Below are 24146 nucleotides of genomic sequence, written 5' to 3' on the forward strand. Positions count from 1 at the left end.
CGCTCGCTCAACACCGTGGGCTCGCGCCGATTGGCTCGAGCGGGCACGCCCCCTGCGCGCCGCACTCGGAAGGCCACGGGCCACAGGACCCGTCGCTCGAAGGCTCTGAGATCTGATTGGGCATCCGCTTTCCTCGTCTTCTCCCTCCCCTCCACTCCCCACCCACCCTGCCGATTGGCCCGGCAACTACACGGCCAGCTCGCGCCGGCGGGAGGACTCGGTAGTTGCCTGTCTCCTGGGTCGGCTCTCGCTCCGCCCCCTGAGCTTCCCATTGGTTGGAGAGGCCTCACGTAAGGAGCACGAGGAGAGGGAGGAGCCTTGGGCGTGGTTTTTTTTTTTTTTTTTTTTGCTCCGCAGGCCGATCCCACCGTGTGGTGGTGGCCACAAGTGTGGAGGGCCGGGGTGCAGCGCTCTGGTAGGTGGGCGCAGTAGATCGCCGCTGCCCGCCAGAGGGGCACGGCCCAGCCTTCTGCCTTTTCGTGAAGGGGACTGTTGGCTGCGGGAACAGTCTGGGTCCCTCCGGTGGGTCTTGCCCACAGGTCTCCGCAGGTAAGTGGCAGCGCGGGTCCTTCAGTTGTGGGGCTGTGGTTTCTGCCAGCACAGGTGGGGATTCAGCCGGGCGGCTTTCCCCCAGCAAGGGCCGCACCACTGAGTTCTGGAGTTTGGCTTAGAAGGGGCCTTACCTGGATCCTTGCGAGGGGCGCTTTGCTTTTTTCCTCCCCGCCCCCCCGCATAAGCAGTGAGAACAACCTGAGCCCTTTGTGGGGAGACAGGATGGAGTGAGAAGGGTGAAATGAATTTTAAGCAAAACTTTTCCTCGGAAAATGTCTCATGAAGAGGGCTATTAGGATGAGATGGAGGTCCATGTGAGAAGGGAGTAGTGGAAATGTGGGTCTTTGAAACTTAGAATTTGGAAAGAGCCTCTGGGCATAAGGTTAGGGGGAAAAGGCAGAAACAGAACTGTAACTCGTTAATGAATGGACTGTCTAGGAAGAAGTAGAATAGTTTGTACTCCTTAAATTGCACATGTATTCCTTCAAGCCTTAGTCCTGTTTTCGGTGGATGGTGGCGCTATTCTTGGGCCTCAGAGAGGCACCAAACAAACGCTATATTATGTTATTGCTGCATATAAGTGATGGAACCAACAGCTTATATTGGGCTGACATGACATTGCTGATCTTTTTTTCTTTCTTGTGTTTGGTAATAAAATGAGCAAAGTGATGTAAAATGATGAGACAGTAATTTGTATTTTCCTTGGAACGCATGGCACCTCACAGATTCAGTATCCCTGTGAAAGACACTGCTGCATATACCAGTGCCACCAAGACTCAGCCTACCCTTACTCACCATACTTTGTCATAATGCTTCCTGCAAGAAGAGTGTTGCTACCTTCTTCCCGAGCTAAGTGATCCTCAGGGAACTTTAAGGTCTGTTTTGTACTACACGTTCTGGGACAGTGGTTCACCCGGGCACCAGACACGGGTGTGTTTTGGATTCTTTATAGGACAGACTGTGAGAGATGTTTAGGCCTGGCACAGTTATGTGGGACCCTCAGATGAAGCATTCAGCTGAGCAGGGTGTTCATTGCAGCCTAGGGTAGGGTACAACCTGTTGAAAGAAATTAACAGGTCTAATCCAGCATCCACACTTTAGAGAAGGATCTCCTGTCTATTGGAATTTACAAGATTGACCTCGTGGATACTTATGAGAATGTGGTTAGGGCAGTACACAGTTCTTTTTGAAAGGTGACCGAATGCTCATGGCAGCGGTGAGTTAAAGTGAGGTAAGCAGTTACGGGCTTAAGCATGCAAATTAAGCATGAACTCACAGTTATGTGATTTTAGGCACTCATCACAATCAGGGGAACCTCCTGTTCCCTGACAGCCTTTATTTGTATCTTCCATAATGAGGAGAGACGTGTTTCAGTTCATGAATAGACTTTCACCATGAAGGTCTTTTTCTCCTATATTGTCTACTCAGAGTTACAGTGAACAATATCTGGAATAGTACCCATAATAGTTTTAGTATGAAATAGTTTTGTGACATTTTTTATTCCAGAGCAAGTCCAGATAGCTGTCTGTTTTCTCCTTTTTTTGAGGGTGCATGATGGGCATGCAGTTGGGGCAGATAGAGGATTTTGCCTCAGCTGCCTTGAACGGGCTCTGAGGTAGAGAGATGTTGAGTTGAGTCCTTTATTGGCCTCCACTGAGTCTTAACTGATAAACTGTGATGAGGTCTAATCAACATTTTATTTGAGGCTGGTTCAGTGAGCAGGTTTTCTTTAGTAGCAGCATTAAACTGTAAGCTAATTTTTGCCAGAATGTTCTTACAGGAAGTTTGTAAGCATTATATGCTCCATTTGTTGCAAAATATAAAATGTGTCTTTTCTCAGTGAATGATGCCCACAGATCTTGGTATAATTTGTTTAATGTGTACAGTTGTTTGTTTATGTATTTATTTTTATTTTATTTTATTTTTTTATAGTTGTTAAATTGGTTTCCATATAACACCCAGTGCTCTTCCCCATAAGTACCCTCCTTCATGTCCATCACCCCCTTTACTCCTCCCCCTTCAGCCCTCAGTTGTTTTCAGTATTCAAGAGTCTCTTATGATTTACCTCCCTCCCACTCCCTAACTCTTTTTCCCCCTTTCTCTCCCCCATGGTCCTCTGTTAGGTTTCTCGTTTTAGACCTATGAGTGAAAACATATGGTATCTGTTCTTCTCCACCTGACTTATTTCACTTAGCATGACACCCTCCAGGTCCATCCACACTGCTACAAATGGCCAGATTTCATTCTTTCTCATTGCCATGTAGTATTCCATTGTATGTACAAACCACATTTCCTTGATCCATTCATCAGTTGATGGACATTTAGGCTCTTTTCATGATTTGGCTATTGTTGAAAGTGCCACTATGAACATTGGGGTACATGTGCCCCTATGCATCATCACTTCTGTATCCCTTGGGTAAATCCCCAGCAGTGCTATTGCTGGGTCATAGGGGAGTTCTATTCATAGATTTTTGAGGAACGTCCATGCTGTTTTCCAGAGCAGCTGCACCAGTTTACATTCCCACCAACAGTGTAGGAGGGTGCCTGTTTCTCCACATCCTCGCCAGCATCTGTAGTCTCTTGATTTGTTCATTTTAGCCACTCTGACCGGCCTGAGGTGGTGTCTCAGTGTGGGTTTTTTTTTTTTAATGTTTTTTATTTATTTTTGAGAGACAGAGAGAGACAGTGCGAGCAGGGGAGGGTCAGAGAGAGAGAGAGAGGGAGACACAGAATCTGAAGACAGTCCCCAGGCTCTGAGCTAGCTGTCAGCACAGAGTCTGACGCGGGGCTCGAACCCATGAACCATGAGATCATGACCTGAGCTGAAGCCAGACACTTAACCGACTGAGCCACCCAGGCGCCCACTCAGTGTGGTTTTGATTTGTATTTCCCTGATGATGAGTGATGCTGAGCATCCTTTCATGTTAATGTTTACAGTTGTTAATATCTTCTTTTTCTTGAGTGGGAAAACCATTAGTTTTATTGTTAATCATAAGGGATATTTGAGTCTATAAAGGGGAAACTAAACAAAGTCTTCTAGGAAAGCTTGCTGCTTGATATTCTAAAATTTGAAAGTGTCCAAATGCACAATGGTTGAATATTGTTGTTCTAGGATACATTACTCTAGCACAATGGTCTTCTAAACATTTAAAAGCAGAACTGTTGCCAGTATATTATTATGAATAGGACCCAATCCTAAAGTGGCAAGAGTCACTCACTAGCTGCTCCAGCTGTGGAACACATGAAGGCAGATCCTTCCTCCTTCCCTCTCTGGCAAGGAGATGATTTTTTTCTGTTGAAATTTTTCCTTCTTATTGCCCCCTGGAGGCTCTCTCAGCATTCTGGTGCTGAACAAAATTTTGATGCATAATCTTCAGCCTTTTTCATACTATGGTCTCATTGTTCCATGCTTACAGTGTTTGTCATCCTTTTGTATTTGACTTTAATTGTCACACATTTTTTCCAACTTTTAAATGACTTGTACAGGTATACTTGTTTAGAGTTTAGGGATGAAGCAAAACTTACATCTTGCATACCAACTCTAATTAGTGCTGACAGGAACTTTATACCGATGAATTGAGGGTCCCCTCCAGGCTCAAAGGGTGTAAGTCTGCATTGTAGTTGAGAGACTTATGTAGTGTACTATTGGCAAGTATGACTTCCATCTTCTCTTAGTATTGACACCTGTTGTGGTTATAGTTTGTTGCACTTGAAAGAGTCCTCTTCTCTTTTAGAATCTTTCTTTAGTGAAATGGGTCAATTTTATGCAAATTATTTTTCATTTCCTGCTTTAAAAATCTAGTATACGTATTTATGTTCAAGTCACTCACCCTTTAGCTATTATAAAAACCAATAAGGCTAGGCTGGATTATACTGTAATAATAACTCCCAAACTTCAGAGGCCTAAAACAAGTGTTTAATTTATGTTCATTCTGGGTTAGCTGGGAGCTTTGCTTTATGTTGTCCTCTTTCTGAGGCTTGGTTCAAGAGAGAAGGCCTCATTTTTTTTCTTTTTTTTAAATGTTTATTCATTTTTGAAAGACAGAGACAGAGTGCAAGCCGGGTTGGGGCAGAGAGAGAGAGAGAGGGAGATGCAAAATCACAAGCAGACTCCAGGCTCTGAAATCAAACTCATAAACCATGAGATCATGACTGGAACGGAAGTTGAATGCTTACCTGACTGAGCCTCCCAGACCGCCCTGTATATTGACTCAAAAGCTCCCAGAAGTTAAAAAGTCACTGTACATTTCATTGGCCAAATCAAGTCACTATATCAAGGAAGTGAGGAAGTACAATTTTAACATCTGTAGACAACTAGAAAGATTTGGACAGTCCACCATCTTTGTCAACAGATATTCTTCTTCTTACATGTAGTTCATCAATGGCCCTTCCCAGTGGACGTAGCCCCCAAATCCCGTCCAGTCACTGTATTAAGCTGAGTAGTCCAAGATCTCTAAGTAATGCCCGGTAGTGTTAATCTCTTCTCAGTCAGGACATTATAAGTTATCTGTCTCCCACCCCCAGTTGGATACATAGGATACTGTAGAGACAAATAAGTATAATACATGTGCCAGTTTGGAGAGGGGAAGAACGGAAGACCGACACCAGACTTTAGACTGACTGTAGCAACTTTGAAATATTGCTGGGCAGAAAGTGTTAGGGTTCTTGTTCTGTTCACTGGGTTCTCTGGGTCAGTGTTTCTCAAAATATCTGTTACAAATGACCAGTTTTTTTAAAAATTCCAATTTACTCTGAATTTTTGTTAAATACAAAAAAGTAAGTTATAAGAAAAATGAAATGAAAACACATATCACATGACAAGCCCAATTACAAAATTTTAGGATTCATAAAACACAAAACTATTGTGTAAAAAGGGTTATGAGAGCTTTTTTTTGATATTTATACTCAATTTCTTTGTTTATCTCATTATTATAGGCCAGTAACGAATAGTTCATATTCTGGAACATGCCCTAGGGCATAGTTCTCCATGGTCTTTGGCTTTACTCTGCAAGAGGTCTTTCCGTTTTTATTATCTTTGGCCACATCTGAAGTTGGCTTTGGAGAATATGGCCCTTTTCTGTGGCTGAGCAGCTTGTCAGCTTGCTTTCTGACGGTAGAGGGGTGTGGGGTAAGGTCTGTGTAAGTATTAACCAGCTAGTCTCTTGGATGCCAGTGGCTCTTTGAGTACCTCTCTTTGAATTCCTTATTAAACATAACTAACAGCAACTATCACCCAGTGCTTCTCTTCTGACTACCAGCGTCTTCTCTTAGGGCCATAAAGAAGTTCATTGGCCATACAAGCCTGAGTAGATGCTCATTATAAATTCATTAAGAATGTGTCACCTCCAAATTATTATAGTGACAGTTTCATCAAATGTTTTTGTCACTCCGTGCTGTGGATTGCCAAACTCCAGTCTCTGATGAAAGTTTTCTTGATTAGGCCCTGAGCAGTCCTTGCTCCTTAGCCTCTAAGCCAATGTTTTGGGGTTCTTGTCAAGGTAGCACCTCATTCTAGTTTGTATACGAGTGAAGATAAACTGGATTATGCTGCAGTAACGAGCCCTCAAATCTCAGTAGCTTAAGGCAATGAGGTTGATTTCCTCTTGTGTGACATAGCTTGTTGCATATCAGTGAGGGTTCTCTGTGTTGTGCTCATTCTGGGACTCATGCTGAGGAACAGCTACCAATTGAGCATTTTTAATAACTGACAGAAGAAAATAAATCCTGCCCTATCACACAGTAGCTCTTAAACTGCTGCCTGAAAGAGACATGCATTTTTGCTTACATTTATTGGCCAGAGTAAGTCACACAGTGGCCATAATTAACTCACTAGAGGTGGGAAGTGCAGGAAGTTAAGTGTAACCCCAACTTCTACAGGAGAACTGGAACTATTTACCCCATACCAGTGAACTACTACACCAAGGTACCAAGGTCATGTTTCTCCCAAGGTGTTCATCTCTCTGTCGATATTTAGATTTTTAATCATTAAGTATTGTTTTCTATTCCATTTTCTACCTACTGGAGGAAAAAAGTCACTGAGTACCTTTTGTATATTTGCTTTTACTCTGTTCTTGCTGGTCTTCTCGTTCCCCAGCCTTTCCCATCCAAACTTCCCTTATCTTTAATTTAAAGATATTTTTATGTGGAGAATATGTCTCTGGGCAGATGCATTTTATTTTCCATGCATGTACACTCTTCTGTGGCCCTACAAGGATAGGTTGTATTAATGTGAGTAGAGGCTTTGGAAAATTTGATTACATACAACTAATAACCTTAATTCTTATTGTGTTTTATTTCATTCCAGTGTAGTTAACACATAGCAATGTATTAGTTTCATTGTACAATGTAGCAATTTAACAATTCCATATGTTACTCATTGCTCATCCAGATAAGTGTATCCTTAATCCCCTTCAACTGTTTCATTCCCTTGCCACCCTCCCCTCTGTTAACCCTTTCTTCCCTGTAGTTAAGAGTCTGTTTTCTGGTTTGTCTCTCATTTTTTTTCTTTGTTGTTTTGTTTTCTTAAATTCCACATATGAGTGAAAATATATGGTATTTGTTTTTCTCTGACTTATTTTACTTAGCATTATGCCCTCAAGATCCATCCATGTTGTTGCAAATAGCAAAATTTCATTATTTATTTTGGCTGAATAATATCTTATTGTGTGTGTGTGTATGTATACATACATACATACATACGTGTACCACATCTTCTTTATTCATTTACCTATGGATGGACACTTGAGCTCTTCTATAATTTGATTATTTTAAATAATGCTGCAGTAAACATAGAAATGCATATATCTTTTTATATTAGTGTTTTCATGTTCTTTGGGTAAATACCTGATAGTGCAATTTCTTGATTATAGGGTAGTTCTATTTAAAATTTTTTAGGAACTTCCATACTGTCTTCCACAGTGGCTGCACCAGTTTGCATTCCCACCAACAGTACATGGGGATTCTTTTTTCTCCACATCCTTGCCCAAAGTTGTTTTTTGAGCTTTTGATTTTAGCCATTCTGACAGGTGCAAGATGACATCTCATTGTAGTTTTGATTTGCATTTGCCTGATGATGAGTGATGTTGAGCATATTTTCATGTGTCTGTTGGCCATCTGTATATCATCTTTGGAGAAATGTCTGTTCATGTCTTTTCATTTTTAAATTGGATTACTTGGGGGTATTTTTTTGCTTGTTTGTTTTTTGGTGTTGAGTTGTATAAGTTCTTTATATCTTTTGGATACTAATCCTTTTTCAGATATGTCATTTGCAAATCTTCTCCCATTCAGTAGATTGTCTTTTAGTTTTGTTAGTTGTTTCCTTTGCTGTGCAAATAGAATGACTTTAAATTTTCAATCAAAATAAGAAGGTATTTAGAGAGTCAGATGGCTTTATATAAGACTTTGAAAGTCTGCTTGATGTCTTCCCCCTCTAATTTCTTATTCCTTAGAAGCAATTATTTCAGTTGTTTCCTATTTCTTTTGGCATTGATCTTCCTATTTCCTTTTTTCTCCCCTTCTGATTTACCTTTATTTAAAAAAAACATTTTTTATAGTTTATTACCAAGTTGGTTATTATATAACACCCAGTGCTCATCCCAACAAGTGCCCTCCTCCATGATCATCACCCCTTTTCCCCTCTTTCCCCACCCTCATCAACCCTCAGTTTGTTCTCAGTAATTGAGTCTCTTATGGTTTCCCTCCCACCCTCACCTTAATTATTTTTTCCCCTTTCCCACCCCCATGGTACTCTATTAAGTTTCTCCTATTCCACATATGAGTGAAAACATATGGTCCTATCATTCTCTGCCTGACATTTCACCTAGCATAACACCCTTGAGTTCCATCCACATTGCTACAAATGGCCAGATTTCATTCTTTCTCATTCCCATGTAGTATTCCATTGTATATATGAACCACATCTTCTTGATCCATTCATCACTTGATGGACATTTAGGCTCTTTTCATGATTTGGCTACTGTGGAAAGTGCTGCTATGAACATTGGGATACATGTGCCCCTGTGCATCAGCACTCCTCTATCCCTTGGGTGAATCCCTAACAGTGCTATTGCTGGGTCATAGGGGAGTTCTATTCATAGATTTTTGAGGAATCACCACACTGTTTTCCAGAGCAGCTGCACCAATTTACATTCCCACCAGCAGTGTAGGAGGGTGCCTGTTTCTCCACACCCTCGCCAGCATCTATCGTCTCTTGATTGTTCATTTTAGCCATGCTGATCCGCATGAGGTGGTATCTCAGTATGGTTTTGATTTGTATTTCCCTGATGATGAGTGATGTTGAGCATCATTTTATATGTTGGTTGGCCATCTGAATGTCCTCTTTAGAGAAGTATCTGTTCATGTCTTTTGCCCATCTTTTCACTGGATTGTTTTTTTTCAGGTGTGGAGTTTGGTGAGTTCCTTGTAGATTTTGGATACTAGCCCTTTATCTGGTGTGTCATTTGCAACTATCTTTTCCCATTCTGTCGTTTGCCTATTAGTTTTATTGATTATTTTCTTTGCCGTGCAGAAGCTTTTTATCTTGATGAGCTCCCAATAGTTCATTTTTGCTCTTGATTCCCTTGCCTTTGGAGATGTGTCGAGTAAGAAATTGTTGTGGCTGAGCTTGAGGAGGTTGTTTCCTGCTTTCTCCTTTAGGGTTTTGGTGGTTTCCTCTCTCACATTCAGGTCCTTCATCCATTTTGAGTTTAGTTTTGTATATGGTGTAAGAAAGTGGTCTAGTTTCATTCTTTTGCATGTTGATGTCCAGTTCTCCCAGCACCATCTGTTAAAGAGGCTGTCTTGTTTCCATTGGATACTCTTTTCTGCTTTGTCAAAGATTAATTGGCCATACATTTGTGGGTCCAGTCTGGGTTCTCTATTCTATTCCATTGGTCTGTTTGTCTGTTTTTGTGCCAATACCATACTGTCTTGATGATGACAGCTTTGTAGTAGAGGCTAAAATCTGGGATTGTGATGCCTTCCAGTTTGGTTTTCTTTTCTTCAATATTACTTTGGCTATTTGGGGTCTTTTGTAGTTCCATATACATTGTAGGATTGTTGTTCTAGCTTTGAGAAGAATGTTGGTGCAATTTTGATTGGGATTGCATTGAATGTATAGATTGCTTTGGGTAATATTGACATTTTAACAATATTCTTCCAACCCATGAGCATGGAATGTTTTTCCATTTCTTTGTGTCTTCTTCAATTTCCTTCAAAAGTTTTTTATAGTTCTCATCATACAGATCCTTACATCTTTGCTTAGGTTTATTCCTAGGTAATTTTGGTTTTTGATGCAATTGTGAATGGGATCAGTTTCCTGATGTCTCTTTCTCTTGCTTCATTATTGGTATCTGAAAATGCAACCAATTTCTGTACGTTGATTTTGTACCTTGTGACTTTGCTGAATTTATGGATCAGTTCTAGTAGACTTCTGGTGGAGTAGATTGGGTTTTCCATGTAGAGTATCATGTCATATGTGAAAAGTGAAAGTTTGACTTCTTCTTTGCCAATCTGATGCCTTTTATTTCCTCTTATTGTCTGATTGCTGATGCTAGGACTTCTAGCACTATGTTAAACAACAGTGGTGAGAGTGGATTCCCCTGTCGTGTTCCTGATCTCAAGGGGAAAGCTCTCAGTTTTTTTCCCATTGAGGATGATATTAGCTGTGGGCTTTTCATAAACTGCTTTTATAATGTTTAGGTAAGTTCCTTCTATTCCAACTTTCTCGAGAGTTTTTATTAAGAAAGGATGCTGTATTTTGTCAAATGCTTTTTCTGCATCTATCAACAGGATCATATGGTTTTTATCTTTTCTTTTGTTAATGTGACGTATCACATTGATAGATTTGTGAATACTGAACCAGGCCTGCAGCCCAGGAATGAATCTGACTTGATCATGGTGGATAATTCTTTTGTATGCTGTTGAATTCGATTTGCTAGTATCTTATTGAGGATTTTTGCATGCATATTCATCAGGGATATTGGCCTGTAGTTCTCTTTTTTTTATTGGGTCTCTGACTGGTTTGGGAATCAAAGTGATGCTGGCTTTGTAGAATGAGTCCAGAAGGTTTCCATCCATTTTTTTTTTTTTTTTTTTTTTTTTTTTTAAGAATAGCTTGAGAAGAATGGATATTAACTCTGATTTAAATGTCTGGTAGAATTCCCTAGAGAAGCCATCTGGCCCAGGGCTCTTATTTTTGGGAGACTTTTGATAACAGATTCAATTTCTTCACTAGTTATGGGTCTGTTCAGATTTTCTGTTTCTTCCCATTTGAATTTTGGAAGTGTGTGTGCATTTAGGAATTTGTCCATTTCTTCTAGATTGTCCAGTTTATTGGCATATAATTTTTCATATTATTCCCTGATAATTGCTTGTATTTCTGAGGGATTGGTTGTAATAAATCCATTTTTATTTGTAATTTTGTCTATTTGGGTGCTCTCTCTTTTCTTTTTGAGAAGCCTGGCTAGAGGTTTATCAATTTTGTTTATTTTTTTTCAAAAGACCAACTCTTGGTTTCATTGTTCTATTCATTTGTTTTTTTGGATTCTATATTGTTTATTTGTGCCCTAATCTTATTATTTCTCTTCTTCTGCTGGGTTTGGGGTGTTCTTGCTCCTCTGCTTCTAGCTTCTTTAGGTGTACTGTTAGATTGTGTATTTGCGCTTTTTCTAGTTTGTTGAAATAGGCCTGAAGTGCAATGTACTTTCCTCTTCGGACTGTCTTTGCTCCAATCCAAAGAGTTTGGATTGTTGTATTCTCATTTTCATTTGTTTTCATATATTTTTTAATTTCTTCTCTAATTGCCTGGTTGGCCCATTCATTCTTTAATCGGGTGTTCTTTAACCTCCATGTTTTTGGAGGTTTTCCAGACTTTTTTCTATTGTTGATTTCAAGTTTCATAGCATTGTGATCTGAAAGTGTGCATGGTATGTTCTCTATTCTTTTATATTTATTGAGGGCTGTTATGTGACCCTGTATGTGATTGATCTTGGAGTATGTACCATGTGTACTCAAGAAGAAAGTGAATTCCATAGCTTCAGGATGTAGAGTTCTAAACATGGAACTGTCAAATCCATCTGGTCCTATGTGTTATTCAGGTCCTTTGTTTCTTTAGTGATTCTCTGTGTAGTTGATCTATCCATTGCTGTAAGTGGAGTATTAAAATCCCTTGCAATTGGAGGCATCTGGGAGGCTTGGTTGGATGGCCGACTTTGGCTCGGGTCATGATCTTGTGGTTCACGGGTTCGAGCCCTGCATCAAGCTCTGTGATGACAGCTCATAGCCTGAAGCCTGCTTCCAATTCTGTGTGTCTCTCTCTGCTCCTCCCTGACTCTTGCTCTGTCACTCTCTCTCAAAATTACATAAACATTTTAAAAATTTATAAAAAAATAAAAATAAAATCCCTTGCAATTGGCACTTTCTCATCAGTAAGATTACTTATGTTTGTGATTAATTTTTTAATGTATTTGAATGCTCCTGATCAGTGAATAGACATTTATAATTATTAGCTCTTCCTGATGGATAAACCCTGTAATTATTATATAATGCTCTTCTTCATCTCGTTACTGCCTTTACTTTAAAGTCCAGTTTGTCTGATATAAGTATGGCTACTCCAACTTTCTTTTGACTGCCAGTTCATGATAGATAGTTGTCCATCCCCTCACTTTCAATCTTTCAGTAGATAGATCTGTTACTATCCTGATGTGTTTCCTTTTGTATGTTAGGGCCCTTTTATCCATAACTGCTTTCAGAATTTTCTTTTTATCCTTATGTTTTGCCAGTTTCACTATAATATATTGTGTCAAAGATTGATTCAAGTTACGTCTGAGGGGAGTTCTCTCTGTCTCTTGGATTTCAATGACTGTTTCCTTCCCTAGATTGGGGAAGTTCTCGGCTATAATTTGTTCAAGTACCCTTTTATCCCCATTCTCACTTCTTCTCATGGAATTCCTATGCTAGGGATATTTCCATTTGATTGCATCACTCAGTTTTCAAAATCTCCTTTCGTGCTCCTGGATCAATTTGTCTTTTTCTCGGCTCCCTCTTTTTCTAGAATAGTGTCTTCTAATTCACCTATTCTCCTCTCTGCCTCTTCAGTCTGTGCAGTGGCTGCCTCCATTTTATTATGCTCTCATTTATAGCATTTTTAAATTAATCATAACTATTTTTAAGACCCATAATCTTTGTAGCAATAGCATCTCTGCTGTCTTCTATGCCTTTTTCAAGCCCAGGGATTAATTTTCTGACTATTGTTCTAAATTTTTGGTCAATTATATTGTTTATATCTGTTTTTACCAATTCTTTAGCTGTGACTTCTTCCTGGAATTTCTTTAGTGGAGAGTTCTTCTGTTTCTTCATTTTGTCTAGCTTTCTGTCTCTTGTCAGTTTAAAAGCTTTTTATGTGATCTGCCACCTGCTATATTGAAGGAGGCTCATAGACTGCCCAGGGCCTGGCCATTCAGGAAGTATTCTTTTAATGATGTCCCTTGGTCTATCTTGTTGTGCCTTTGGTTATTTATTTCCCTACTCATAGTGATATTTGGGACTCTCCATCATGTGTACTTTGGTTTGTTTCTTGAGGTAGCCCTGGAAAGGAAAAGAGAGGCAAACAAACAGGGAGCAAAAGCACGCAAACGTACAGACAAATCAAACAAACAAGCAAACCGAAAGGAAAAAAAAACCCAAACCCAAACAAAAACAACAAAAGACAAACGGCAGTCTAAAAACATAAAACCAGAAATCCCAGCTACAAATAAAGAGCAGGGTAGAGACAGTGCTGATGGAAGTGCATACACAAAGAGGGAAATGACAGGGGTGGGGAGAAAGAGAGATTGAACATTGACCAGGCTCAGAGACTAAAAGGCTTAATTCAGAGAGAGAAAAAGGAAATATGGTAGGAGGCGAGGAGAAAGAAACAAAGATAATGTTACTCAGAAAAACTATATAGTCTGATTATTCCAGAGAGAGAGAGAAAGGAAGGTAATGATGGAGGTGTAGAAAATGCATCAAGAGAATGTGACTGTTTAAGGAAACCTATAACTAAAGTACCCAGTCCAGTGAGGGGAGAGGTAAGAATGAGAAAAGGGAGAATATATCTGAATAGCAAGGACTGATCTAGAGCTAATCATGCAATGCATCACTGCTGGTCTTAGGAGAGGGGCTGTTTCCACAGCATCTATCCAGGTTCTGGTAAAAAAAAAAAAAGCAGCTACCCAGTGCAGATGGGTGTGGTTTGGTTTGGGGGGGGTCTTACCTCCACTATGGGTCGCAACCACACCCTGAGGCCCCCGCCTTGTTGGTTGTGGAGAGAAAAATGGCACCCCCCCCATTCCCTTCTGAAATCAGGCATTCCAAAACACTCCTTTGCGTCCAATTTTCCTGTGCTGTGGCACAGCCAAGGTGTGCCATGTTCTGTGTCCCATGCCCAGCTGTGTTTTGAGCTCTTACTCCCTGTGCATTAATGATACCACCCAAAATGTAATCCTGCAACCTGAGGGACTTTCTAGCAGGGGGGTGAGCAGGGGATGGAGCAGGGGACCAGTTCCTCCTGATGCCAGCTGTGTCCCTTGCATACTGTCTATCCCGGAGGGAGCTTCTGGGACTCAGGGGACCCAGCCAAAAGAAAGCTCTGCAGTTAGACATGGGATCTCTCTCAGAAAGCCCTGCTGCTAGATATGGGATGATAGGATCCCTCTCCCTCCCAGGCTGAGGTTTTTCCTCTTCTCCAGGTATAGTTCTATGATTCCTCAGCTGCTCTTTCTCTTCCCTTTGTCTCTCCGCAGAAGGGACTCCCTCTTCTCTGTGCCTCCATGACCCAGTCCATTTTTATCTTCTACAGTTCGCAGTTGTGCACCAATGAGGCTGTCTTGTTAGTGGACTCTGCCTCTTTTCCTCCCAGACTCTTGCAGTTCAGGGTCCTTTGGCTTCAGCCATTTGAGAGATTGGGGTTGGAAGTATGGAACTCCCTATTTCTCCGCCATCTTGCCCCCACCTGATCTTCCTATTTCCAATAAAGTTGGCTTTTGGTCTTGTGAAAGTGAAGATTTAGCTCTTTTTTATTTCTTTTCCCACACTGTGTGTTCCCTTTCTTTCTCCCCATCCTCTTAACTGCAGTTGTCATAGATTTGGTTAAATCATTATTCAGTGTTTATTTTATTAAGACCGCGTAAACTCTATTTCTGGTTGACCTATGCAATATTCTCTGCTTTAAGTTATTATTTAAGTAATTAAATTTATCAAAGATGGAAAAACAGCAAAGGTTATAGTTACTAATGAATTCCTATCCCTGAAAATATGTATGTAAGAATAATCACCAACATCTCTAAATGACCAAATGCATAGTGCATTCACATCTATAATTTCATTTGTCCAATGAGATAGATATGGAAAGTATTCTAGCACTGAATGTGCAGTTGGATCTTTTACTGCTACAAAATTCATTCAAGAGGAAAAGAATGTGTTAACCCTACTGTCCAATTTAGTGTTAAAATAACTGAATTATAACCACAAGCCCAGGAAAAATTATACTTGTTTAAATGTACTTTTACTTAAAAGGCTTATTTTTAATTAGGTTTTAGTTATTTCATATAGTAACATACATTATATAGTTATTGCCTTAGCCTCAGAATGCATGCATTTTCCTTCCCCCCAATAAAGAAAACATTGAGTGACCTATTTTAAGCCATCCTCATTAATATAAAGTGGCTTTAAAATACACTGGTTTAAAATGGCTAAAATGTGTAATCATTGTTAATATCAAGGTTACCCCTTAATTATATCATAAAAATTACTTCTTTATATACCTCTCACAGTCCTCACTCCTCATTCCACGTGAGTTTTTTACCTCTTGTCTCGTTATTAAATATTGATGGCAAATTTGTTCACTGATACAAATTAGCTCTAATGAAAAGAATGTTAAGAAGTAATTAGTAATTTAGCTCCTTTTTTAGGAATACCTGCTTTTTAAGGAGAGGTGTTATATGCTTACTGATCATATTGAAAGAGCAGAATAAGTATCCAATTTAGTACAATTTTCCCTAAATTTCCTTTTTTTAATTATTTTATTCTTTACTGAAAAAGTCTACCTCATTATGAGTAATTTTTTACTATTTTTTCTGCCTCTTGTTTTGAGATAGTGATCTTTTGTTTGAAAGGTAGGGGTTTTTTTTGAAATAAAAATAAATTTAAAAATCTCACCTATACCAGCAGGTGTATCTCTCCCTTTTGAAAGTATATTTCTATAGTATATTAATTTTCCTAAACTGTCTTCTTTTAGAACTTAGATATTATAGATCATCAGTAGAAAACTTCCTGAAAGAAGAAATTGTTTGAGAGAAATTTGAAAGTGACAAAATGGAAGACAAAGAATTGGCAAGAGATGCAGAGGAGAGCATGGAAGGAAGTGTAGCATGGAAGAAGAGAGGAGGGTTTTAAAACAAGTCTGACTTCAGAAGGTAGAGTTGAATTAAATAGGTTGAAAAAGATACTTAAATGTCTAAGCTATATTAGTAAGTCTAGGTCAAGTATTTAAAAAAGTGTATTTATGGGGCGCTTGAGTGGCTCAGTCAGTAAAGTACCCGACTTTGGCTCCAGTCATGATCTCACTGTTGGTGAGTTCAAGCCCCGCACTGGGCTCTGTGCTGATGGCTCAAGCCTGGAGCCTGCTTCAGATTCTCTGTTTCTCTCACTGTCTCTTGCCCCTCTTCCCCTTGTGCTTTGTCTGTCTTTCTTAAATATAAATAAACATTAAAAAATTATAAAAAATAACTTTATTTAGAAGGAATATTCTTAAATTTTTAAAAATGTTTAATTTTGAGAGAAAGCGCACACACACACACACACACACACACACACACACACACTCTCATAAGCAAGGGGAGGAGAAGAGAGAGAGGGAGACAGAGGTTTTGAAGCAGGCTCCACACTGATAGCTGCTAGCCCAATGTGGCTCCGACTCAAACCACGAGATCATGACCTGAGCTGAAATTGATCGCTCAACCAACTGAGCCACCCAGGTGCCTCTTAAATAGTTTTAATAGCTGTCTTCCAGGAAACTTAAAGTAAAAAGAATGTAAACAGTAGATGTAGGTTTTGGATATCTCCCTCCCATGGTAATGGTATTAAATAACTATTTGAGTGTTCATTGTAAATCTGCTTTGGGTAGATAGAGAAAGATACATTGCCTAGTTAAAACAGGGATTAGATAAAGTTTGAGAATTAGTTTTAGAACCCTTAAAAAGGACAATTAGCCTAACATACTCTAGTCAAGATCTATTAAACTATTTAATTTTACATTTTCTGGATATCTTTGATATCTTTTGCAAGTATCCAAAATCAATAGTTTTATCAAATCAATGTCATTATAGATCATCCCTCTCAAATGTTTACTAGAAGGAAATAGGAAAGTACTAGCAAAATCAAATATATAACCAATGCCTTATATTATTCTTTTTGCAGATTTTACATCATTCATTTGTGTAACAAAAACTTTGTTGAACACCTACCCTTGCTAAGTATTGACCTAGGCAACAGAACACAGCGGTGAACAAAACAGACAAAAGTCTCCTGCCCGTGTACAACTACAGCTGATGATGTCTTCCGGTTTCAGTATATACAGAGTTGGCATCTCTTTTGTCATGATGTGCATTTTTTATAAGTCAGCAGTAGACTGTCTATCAGAACTGAGCCCTCAGAAATACTTCAGTACGCTGCAGCCGGGAAAAGCCTCCTTAGCTTATTTTTGTCAAGCCGGTAAGTATTTTTTAATTTCCAACATGATTTTTGTGATGTTTCTTTTGCTGTTTAATCAGTAGTATCGGTGGGAATTTATTGTAAGGATTAATACTATGTGCTTTAAAGCTGTTAGTAAAATATGTCTGCCTGAGTTTAAGTCCTGAGGGTGCCAGTTGACCTGTGTGAGTTTGGTCAAATCACTTAGCGTCTCTGTGGTTTTGGTGTCATCCATAATGAGGAAATGATACTTTAAATATTTGTTGTGAGGATTAAATGACTTTATTCATGTGACTAGTCTATAGTAAATACTAGTTAAGAGTTAGTTATTGGTAGAGTAACACTTGAATTTCATCTAGTCCTTTTTAAAAAAAATGTTTAATAATGTTTATTTTTTTTTGAGCGAGCGAGTGACAGAATGTGAGTGGGGGAGGGGCAGAGCAGAGAGAGAGAGAGAGAGAGAGAGGGAGACATGGAATATGAAGCAGGGTTCAGGCTCTGAGCTGTCAGTAAGAGCCTGTTGTGGAGCTCAGACCCACAAACTGCAAGATCATGACCAGAGCTGAAGTCAGATGCTTAACCAAATGAGCTACCCAGGCACCCCTCATCTAGTCACTTCTGAAAGTGTATGTTTTGATATTTTTAGCAAGTGAATGTTTTTAAAGCATCTTAAAACTTTAAGTAAAGAATTAGTAGTGCTTTTATTTAATATTTTTCTTTAGTGTACCATTAATTACACTAATTAACCAATGTAAGTATTGAACATAACTAAAAATTGTAATGGTCTCATTTAAGTCTTTATGCCTTAAAAAATACTGTTCTTGGATTTAGTGAAATTAATCCACATTTATGTTGGCTCTCTTATGATTGTGTTTGAAAATGGTATTTTAAAATCATTTTGAAAGTTTTGTACATGTGTACATGTCTGTTGTGTATATGGAAACTTGGAAAAATAATACCAAATGTTAGCTTTGAATTAAACATTTATTTTTTCTTATTTTAGAAATCTTTAAAATTCACTCACAAAATTAAAATCATCATTAAAACATTAGAAATAAGAATAATGAGGCAATAAGAAATAAGAGTATAAAATTATATAACCAGGTATGTTTACTTGATTATTGGTTGTGTTGTATATATTTCTTGGGCAAACCAATCCATTTCTTCAGTTTGCAGCTTTGGGTTTTAATTTTAAAAATTCATCTTCCCTAAGGAGTGAGCCATAAAACATTCATAGAACATTTCTTATTTTAGATTCTCCAAGAACTTCCATATTTCTTGAAGAACTGAAGGAGGCTGTTAAACCTCTCCAGGACTTTGGAATTTCAGTTACAAAGGTATAAAGGTATTTTTTGTTACTAAATTATTAGTGGCAAACATTTTATAATTTTATGACTTAATGCTGAGTATCTAAAAATACTTATGTTTCACATCTTTTTCTAGACTGAAAAAATAATTTTTTTCTACCTTTTCATCATAAGAAGAAACAGAAGGGCAGAAAGATACTTCCAGACTATTGTGTAAAGTAGTACATGTAGATGAAGAAAAAAGCTGTTCAAAATTCTTTAGTTTAGAACTTCATTTGTTTTGTAAGCTGTATCATTGGGGCTGTAGTTCAGTTTTCAGTGCTACAGTTAGGCGTTTTTGTTTTGTTTGCCTGACAAATATAGTAGATCTCCATATTCAATTATTTATTAAATTTCTATTAGCACAAACTGAAGTACCAAAATTGAGGTAATTGAACTATTTTTCGTTTCCTATTCTTCTAAGTCTTTATAATTGCTTATGTTGCAAATTTTATTTTTAGAATAAAGTCAAAACAAGCTAACTTGAAATGACATATTTAATTTTTTTCTCAAAAAATGTTCAAACTAGCCATGGAGTATTATGGAAAATTTCCACATGCATCAGGGATTAGATAGCTATACGGGCTTTTCATTTACTTTAATCATAGAATTTGTACCTCAGAAAATTGAATGATTAATAACCCAGTGATTATTAAATTCTCTCAGATTAGTGTCTACCTGACTTTGTGTGTACATTTATTCTTTCTTAGTTCATTAGCCTTCTGTCTCTGAGAGATGGCTGCTGACCTACTTGGTCCCTGCAGCTAGAGTTCCCAGGGCAGGAAGCCTAGAAAGGTTAACTAACCTTGCCTATTAAAAGGAAACTCTTCCCTCTATCCACAGAACACTTCTGATATCAAATGTGTGAGTTTTCTACACCAGTCACTTATGATGGTGACCACCTATGTAGCCCAGATCACACAGGTTAAGTAAGGGTTTAGTCCTATAAGATTGCCCTCTACTTCAGATGCCAATCAGAGGGAGAGGATTCCTAGGTCGCTTACAAATTCTGTCTGAGTTGGCTATAAATTGGGGGCTCTCACAACCCCCTTCTTGCTTATTTCATAATTTGCTGTAATGGCTCTCAGGACTCAGGAAAACACGTTGTGTACTATTACTGAGTTATTATTCATGACAGAACTCTGGAACACCCAAAGTCAGAGATGCATATGGTAAGGTCTGGAAGCCTTGAGCACAGGAGCTTCTGTCCTCTTGTAGTTTGGGGTGTTCCGCCTTTTTGTTATTTAGATGGCGTTCACCAGCCTCGAAGCTTTTAAGCCCTGCTGTTTAGGGGTTTAATGGAGGTTCTATTATGTGGGCATGATTGATTAAATCATTGACCACTGGTGATTGGCTTCATCTCTAGCCCAGAGGATGGGAGGTGGGGCAGAAAATTCAGTCTTCTAATCATGCTTTTGTCTTTTTGGTGAGCAGCCCCCATCTTGAAGCTATCTAGGGGCCTCCCAGTGATCAGTCTTTTAGCATGAAAAAAGATACTCCAGGAGTGTCCAAGCCTCTTACAAGCTCTTCTATAAGGATCTGGTGTTGAAGACCAAGTGTTAGAATCAAAGATACTCCTAGCACTCCTGTCACTCAGGACATAGCAAGGGTTTTAGGAATGTGTGAGGATCCAGGGGCAAAGACCAATTCTATATTCCTATGTCACTGCTACTTTCAAAAAATCTTTTCTTAATTCTGTATGTAACTTTGTTAACTTTGAACAGCTGATTACTCTCTTGAATGATAATGGTGCTCATCTTTGAGGAGCTTTTAATAAAATTCTAAATTTTAGAAGTGAAATACTGGTTGGTATGACATTCAAAAGGGATAATAATGCTATTTATCTAGTAACTAGTAACTGTATATTTAGTAACTAAAATAGAATATTAAGGTTCATGCCTAGAGTGTTACCGTTATGAATTAACAAAAATCTAAAGTCTTGATTTTACAGTTGAGGATGCTAAGTTATGTGGAAAGAAGACTGGTGAATTAAGTAGCTCACTCTCTAACATGTAATAAATATTTGGTGAATATTTATAACATTGAAGTGAGATTATTTAGTTTTTTAGGTAGATATGTGATGAAGACCCAGTTTATTTCTTTGGAGAGTTTAGATCCTAAATAGGGAAGATAAAACACAAAGAATTTCAGTAACTAGCAGAACATGATCATTGTAATAAGAGATACAGATAAAATGCCACTGAGGTTTAAAGGAAGGGAAGCACATATCTGATTGTTAGGGCAGAACGTCATGTATGATATTAGGAAAGACTTTACAAAAAGTAGCATTTTGAGATTGTCTTGAAAAGTTAAGATTTCAGGAGGCAGAATTAGATTAAGAAAACACTAAAATATAAATGAACTAAATGTTCCAGTTAAGACAAAGATTGGCTAGCTGGGTACAATAACCAAACCCAACTATATGCTATTTAGAAATGCATCTTAAAATATTCAGACATCTTCAAAGTATTAAAGGAAGGGACAAGATGTATCATCAAGTGATGACCAGAAGGAGGCTGGTATACTCTCTTATTATATCAAAGTAGATTTTAAAACAAAAAAAATCTTTGAATCATCTTTGACTTTTTGTCATAACCAGTTCATCAATAAATCTTCAGGTTCTACTATCAAAACTTCCCAAATCTTAGCACTTCCTACACCCCTACTTTGACCCCCTGTTGTCCAAACCTTCATCACTACTCATCTGTGAAACTACCATCGCCTTCTAATAATTGGCCTTTGTCCTTTCACTCTCATCCCACTATATTCTCCTCACATAAGTCAGATGTGTCAGGTCACATTGCTACCCTTCCGAAGGGCTTCCTGTTTTAGTTTGGATAAAATTGAAACTTTTCACTCTTGTGGACACTCTTTTTCTGCCCCTCCAGCCTGCTCAGTTTGTTCCTGACATCTACAGGTCATCTTTTTGTTACCTGAACTTGCTAGATGTGTTATTTCTACAGGGCCTTTGCCAGTATTTTCTCTTCTGCTCAGAACTTCTCTCTTACACACATTTATATAATGATATGCGTCACTACATTTCTTCAATTCTTTGTGCAGAGGTCACCCTCCAAGTCTTCCTTGATTACCTGTCTAAAATGTCCTGTTATATATTATCCCTTTACTGTTTTTTTCTTTGTAGAGCTTAACACTACATATTAATTAGTTTTTAAAATTGTCTGTCTCTACTTTTAGAATGTAAGTTCTAAAGATAAACATCTTTATTTGGAACTCAACTGTACCCCCAGTGACTAGAAGAGTGACTAACATATGGTAGGTGTTCATATATATGTTGAACAGATGAATGGAAAAAAAAATCTATTGTCCTAATGTCAACCATCCCCTCTGCTCTGACTTTAAAAAATTCTTTTTTTAATGTTTATTTATTTTTGAGAGAAAGAATGCGGGCAGCAGAGAGGCAGAGGAAGGGGGTGCAGAGGATCTGAAGTGGGCTCTATGCTGACAGCAGAGAGCCCAATGTGGGGCTCAAACTCACAAATCACAAGATCATGACCTGGGCCGAAGTTGGCCACTCATCTGATTGAGCCACCCTGACACCCCTAAAAAATTCTTTAAAAAGTTACATATGATAAATCCACTCTTTTTGGTTATGACAGTATTCAGACTTTTAATTATAATTTTCTCTATTCCTCATATTTTTCTGAGTATCAGTTCTCCTTTTGTAGCATTGGAAAGCAAACATAGCTTCCCTCATTTCAATTCTGCTTCCTCATACTCCATCAAAATTAAATTGAATAACACACATACAAAACAGCCAACTCATTTAAAAAACAAAACAAAAACTTACAAAATTTAAAATGAAATTACTGTTTTTCTTCCAACTTCAGTTTAGTGTAATTATTGTTGGCGGCTACCTTTGCCCCGTCCAGAAACCTCTTCATTCTCTTTATCTCCTTCCTTCTTCCTCTATCCCATACTGTATACATACACTCAGTTTTCTCTCTAGTTTTACTTAAAATATTGGTGAGAAATCTCTCAAATCTGTTTTTTTCTGCTTTACTTCAGATCTCATTCATCTTTGCCCTGAGGTGATATTTGTTTAACTTTCCTGCTTATCTTTGTGTTCCATTGCCTTCCATTGTATCTTCATGTTGCTGCCAGGGTTGTCCTTTTATTTTTCACACAGAGTCTAGGTTATAAACTATCAAGAGTTGTTATGGCTACTCAAGCACCATCAGTTTGACTCAGGTTCATTATTTCTGTTGCATCATCCTCAGCAAGGGTTTCTTCTTTAAAAATGCTTCATGGTCTATAATTACTGCTGGCACCTCACTGTCTTGTCTGTTTTTTGACAAGATGTGGGAAAAGTGTAAGTCAGCACCCCTTTGAGAACCTTCTTTAATCCGACTCCAGTGACTTCTCTTAATACTGTTTGGCCATCTATAGTTGTTGGGGAACCTGGAAAAGTCTTTTATTGGGGTCATTTGTGTTTAAGGAAGTTTTGTTAGTAAAACAAAAGGGAAGGTTGAATTTTGGATAAGAAACCAGCAGTGGGGCGCCTGAGTGGCTCAGTTAGTTAAGCATCTGACTCTTGATTTTGGCTCAGGTAATGATCTTGTGGTTCCTGAGACTGAGCCCCATGTTGGGTCCTGCACTGATAGTGAGGGGTCTGCTTGGGATTCTCTCTCTCTCCCTGTCCCGCTCTGCCTGCCTCTCTCTCTCTTGCTCTCACTCTCGCTCTTTCTCTCTCTCTCTCAAAATAAATAAAGAAATAATCTTTTATTTTTTTAGTTTTTTTTTTAATGTTTATTTATTTTTGAGACAGAGACAGAGTACGAACAAGGGAGGGGCAGAGAGAGAGAAGGAGACACAGAATCTGAAACAGGCTCCAGGTTCTGAGCTGTCAGCACAGAGCCTGACGTGGGGCTTGAACCCACAACCAGATCATGACCTGAGCTGAAGTTGGATGCTTAACCGACTGAGCCACACAGGCACCCCAATAAATATTCCTAAAAAAAGAAAAAAAATAGAAACCAGCAGTATCTGCCATACCTGTGTTCCAGCTGCTGAGGTGCTTTCATGCTCTCAACTTAGCACTTACTTTCGCTTCTTGGCTTTTGCTCATGATTTTTTGTCCTGCCTAAATTGTTTCTTTCCTTTTCTACCTGGTTACCTTGCACTTGTTTCATAAGATTGAATTAAATGTAAACTCTTAAGTATAATTAAATATAACTCTTAGGTGTAGAAACAGTTCCTTTCTCTGAGGTAACCCGCTTAAATAAATGAGCAATTACAGGATACAAATCAGAAAGAAAAGTAAAATTAAAAGTGTGAGGGGCTCCTGGGTAGCTTAGTTGATTAAGCGTCTGACTTTAGCTCAGGTCATGATCTCGTGGTTCACAAGTTCAAGCCCTGCAGTGGGCTTTGTGCTGACTCCTCAGAGCCTGGAGCCTTCCTCAGAGTCTCTGTCTCCTGCTCTCTCTGCCCTTCCCCCACTTGTGCTCGCTCACACTCGCTCTCTCTCAAAAACAAACTTTAAAAAAAATTTTAAAAAACATT

General features: G+C 38.6%; 1 protein-coding gene across 4 annotated transcripts in view; it reads left to right on the forward strand.

The window, feature by feature from the left end:
• The first annotated feature begins 362 nt into the window (after positions 1 to 362).
• The window catches only part of TXNDC16 (thioredoxin domain containing 16), a 130392-nt gene continuing 106608 nt past the window's right edge, over positions 363 to 24146 (forward strand). For 2 of the 4 annotated variants that reach the window (XM_029952355.1, XM_029952358.1), the window contains exons 1-3: positions 363 to 549; positions 17008 to 17301; positions 18535 to 18617. In XM_029952355.1, coding sequence (XP_029808215.1) covers positions 17139 to 17301; positions 18535 to 18617 — 246 coding nt within the window. In that variant the 5' untranslated portion in view covers positions 363 to 549; positions 17008 to 17138. Of the gene's footprint in view, positions 550 to 1409; positions 1428 to 15826; positions 16005 to 17007; positions 17302 to 18534; positions 18618 to 24146 lie in introns of those variants that run through there. The other 2 variants (XM_029952356.1, XM_029952357.1) reach the window with 2 other exon arrangements.

This window comes from Suricata suricatta, chromosome 9 (genome assembly GCF_006229205.1).
Source record: "Suricata suricatta isolate VVHF042 chromosome 9, meerkat_22Aug2017_6uvM2_HiC, whole genome shotgun sequence".
Classification (NCBI taxonomy): Eukaryota; Metazoa; Chordata; class Mammalia; order Carnivora; family Herpestidae; genus Suricata; species Suricata suricatta.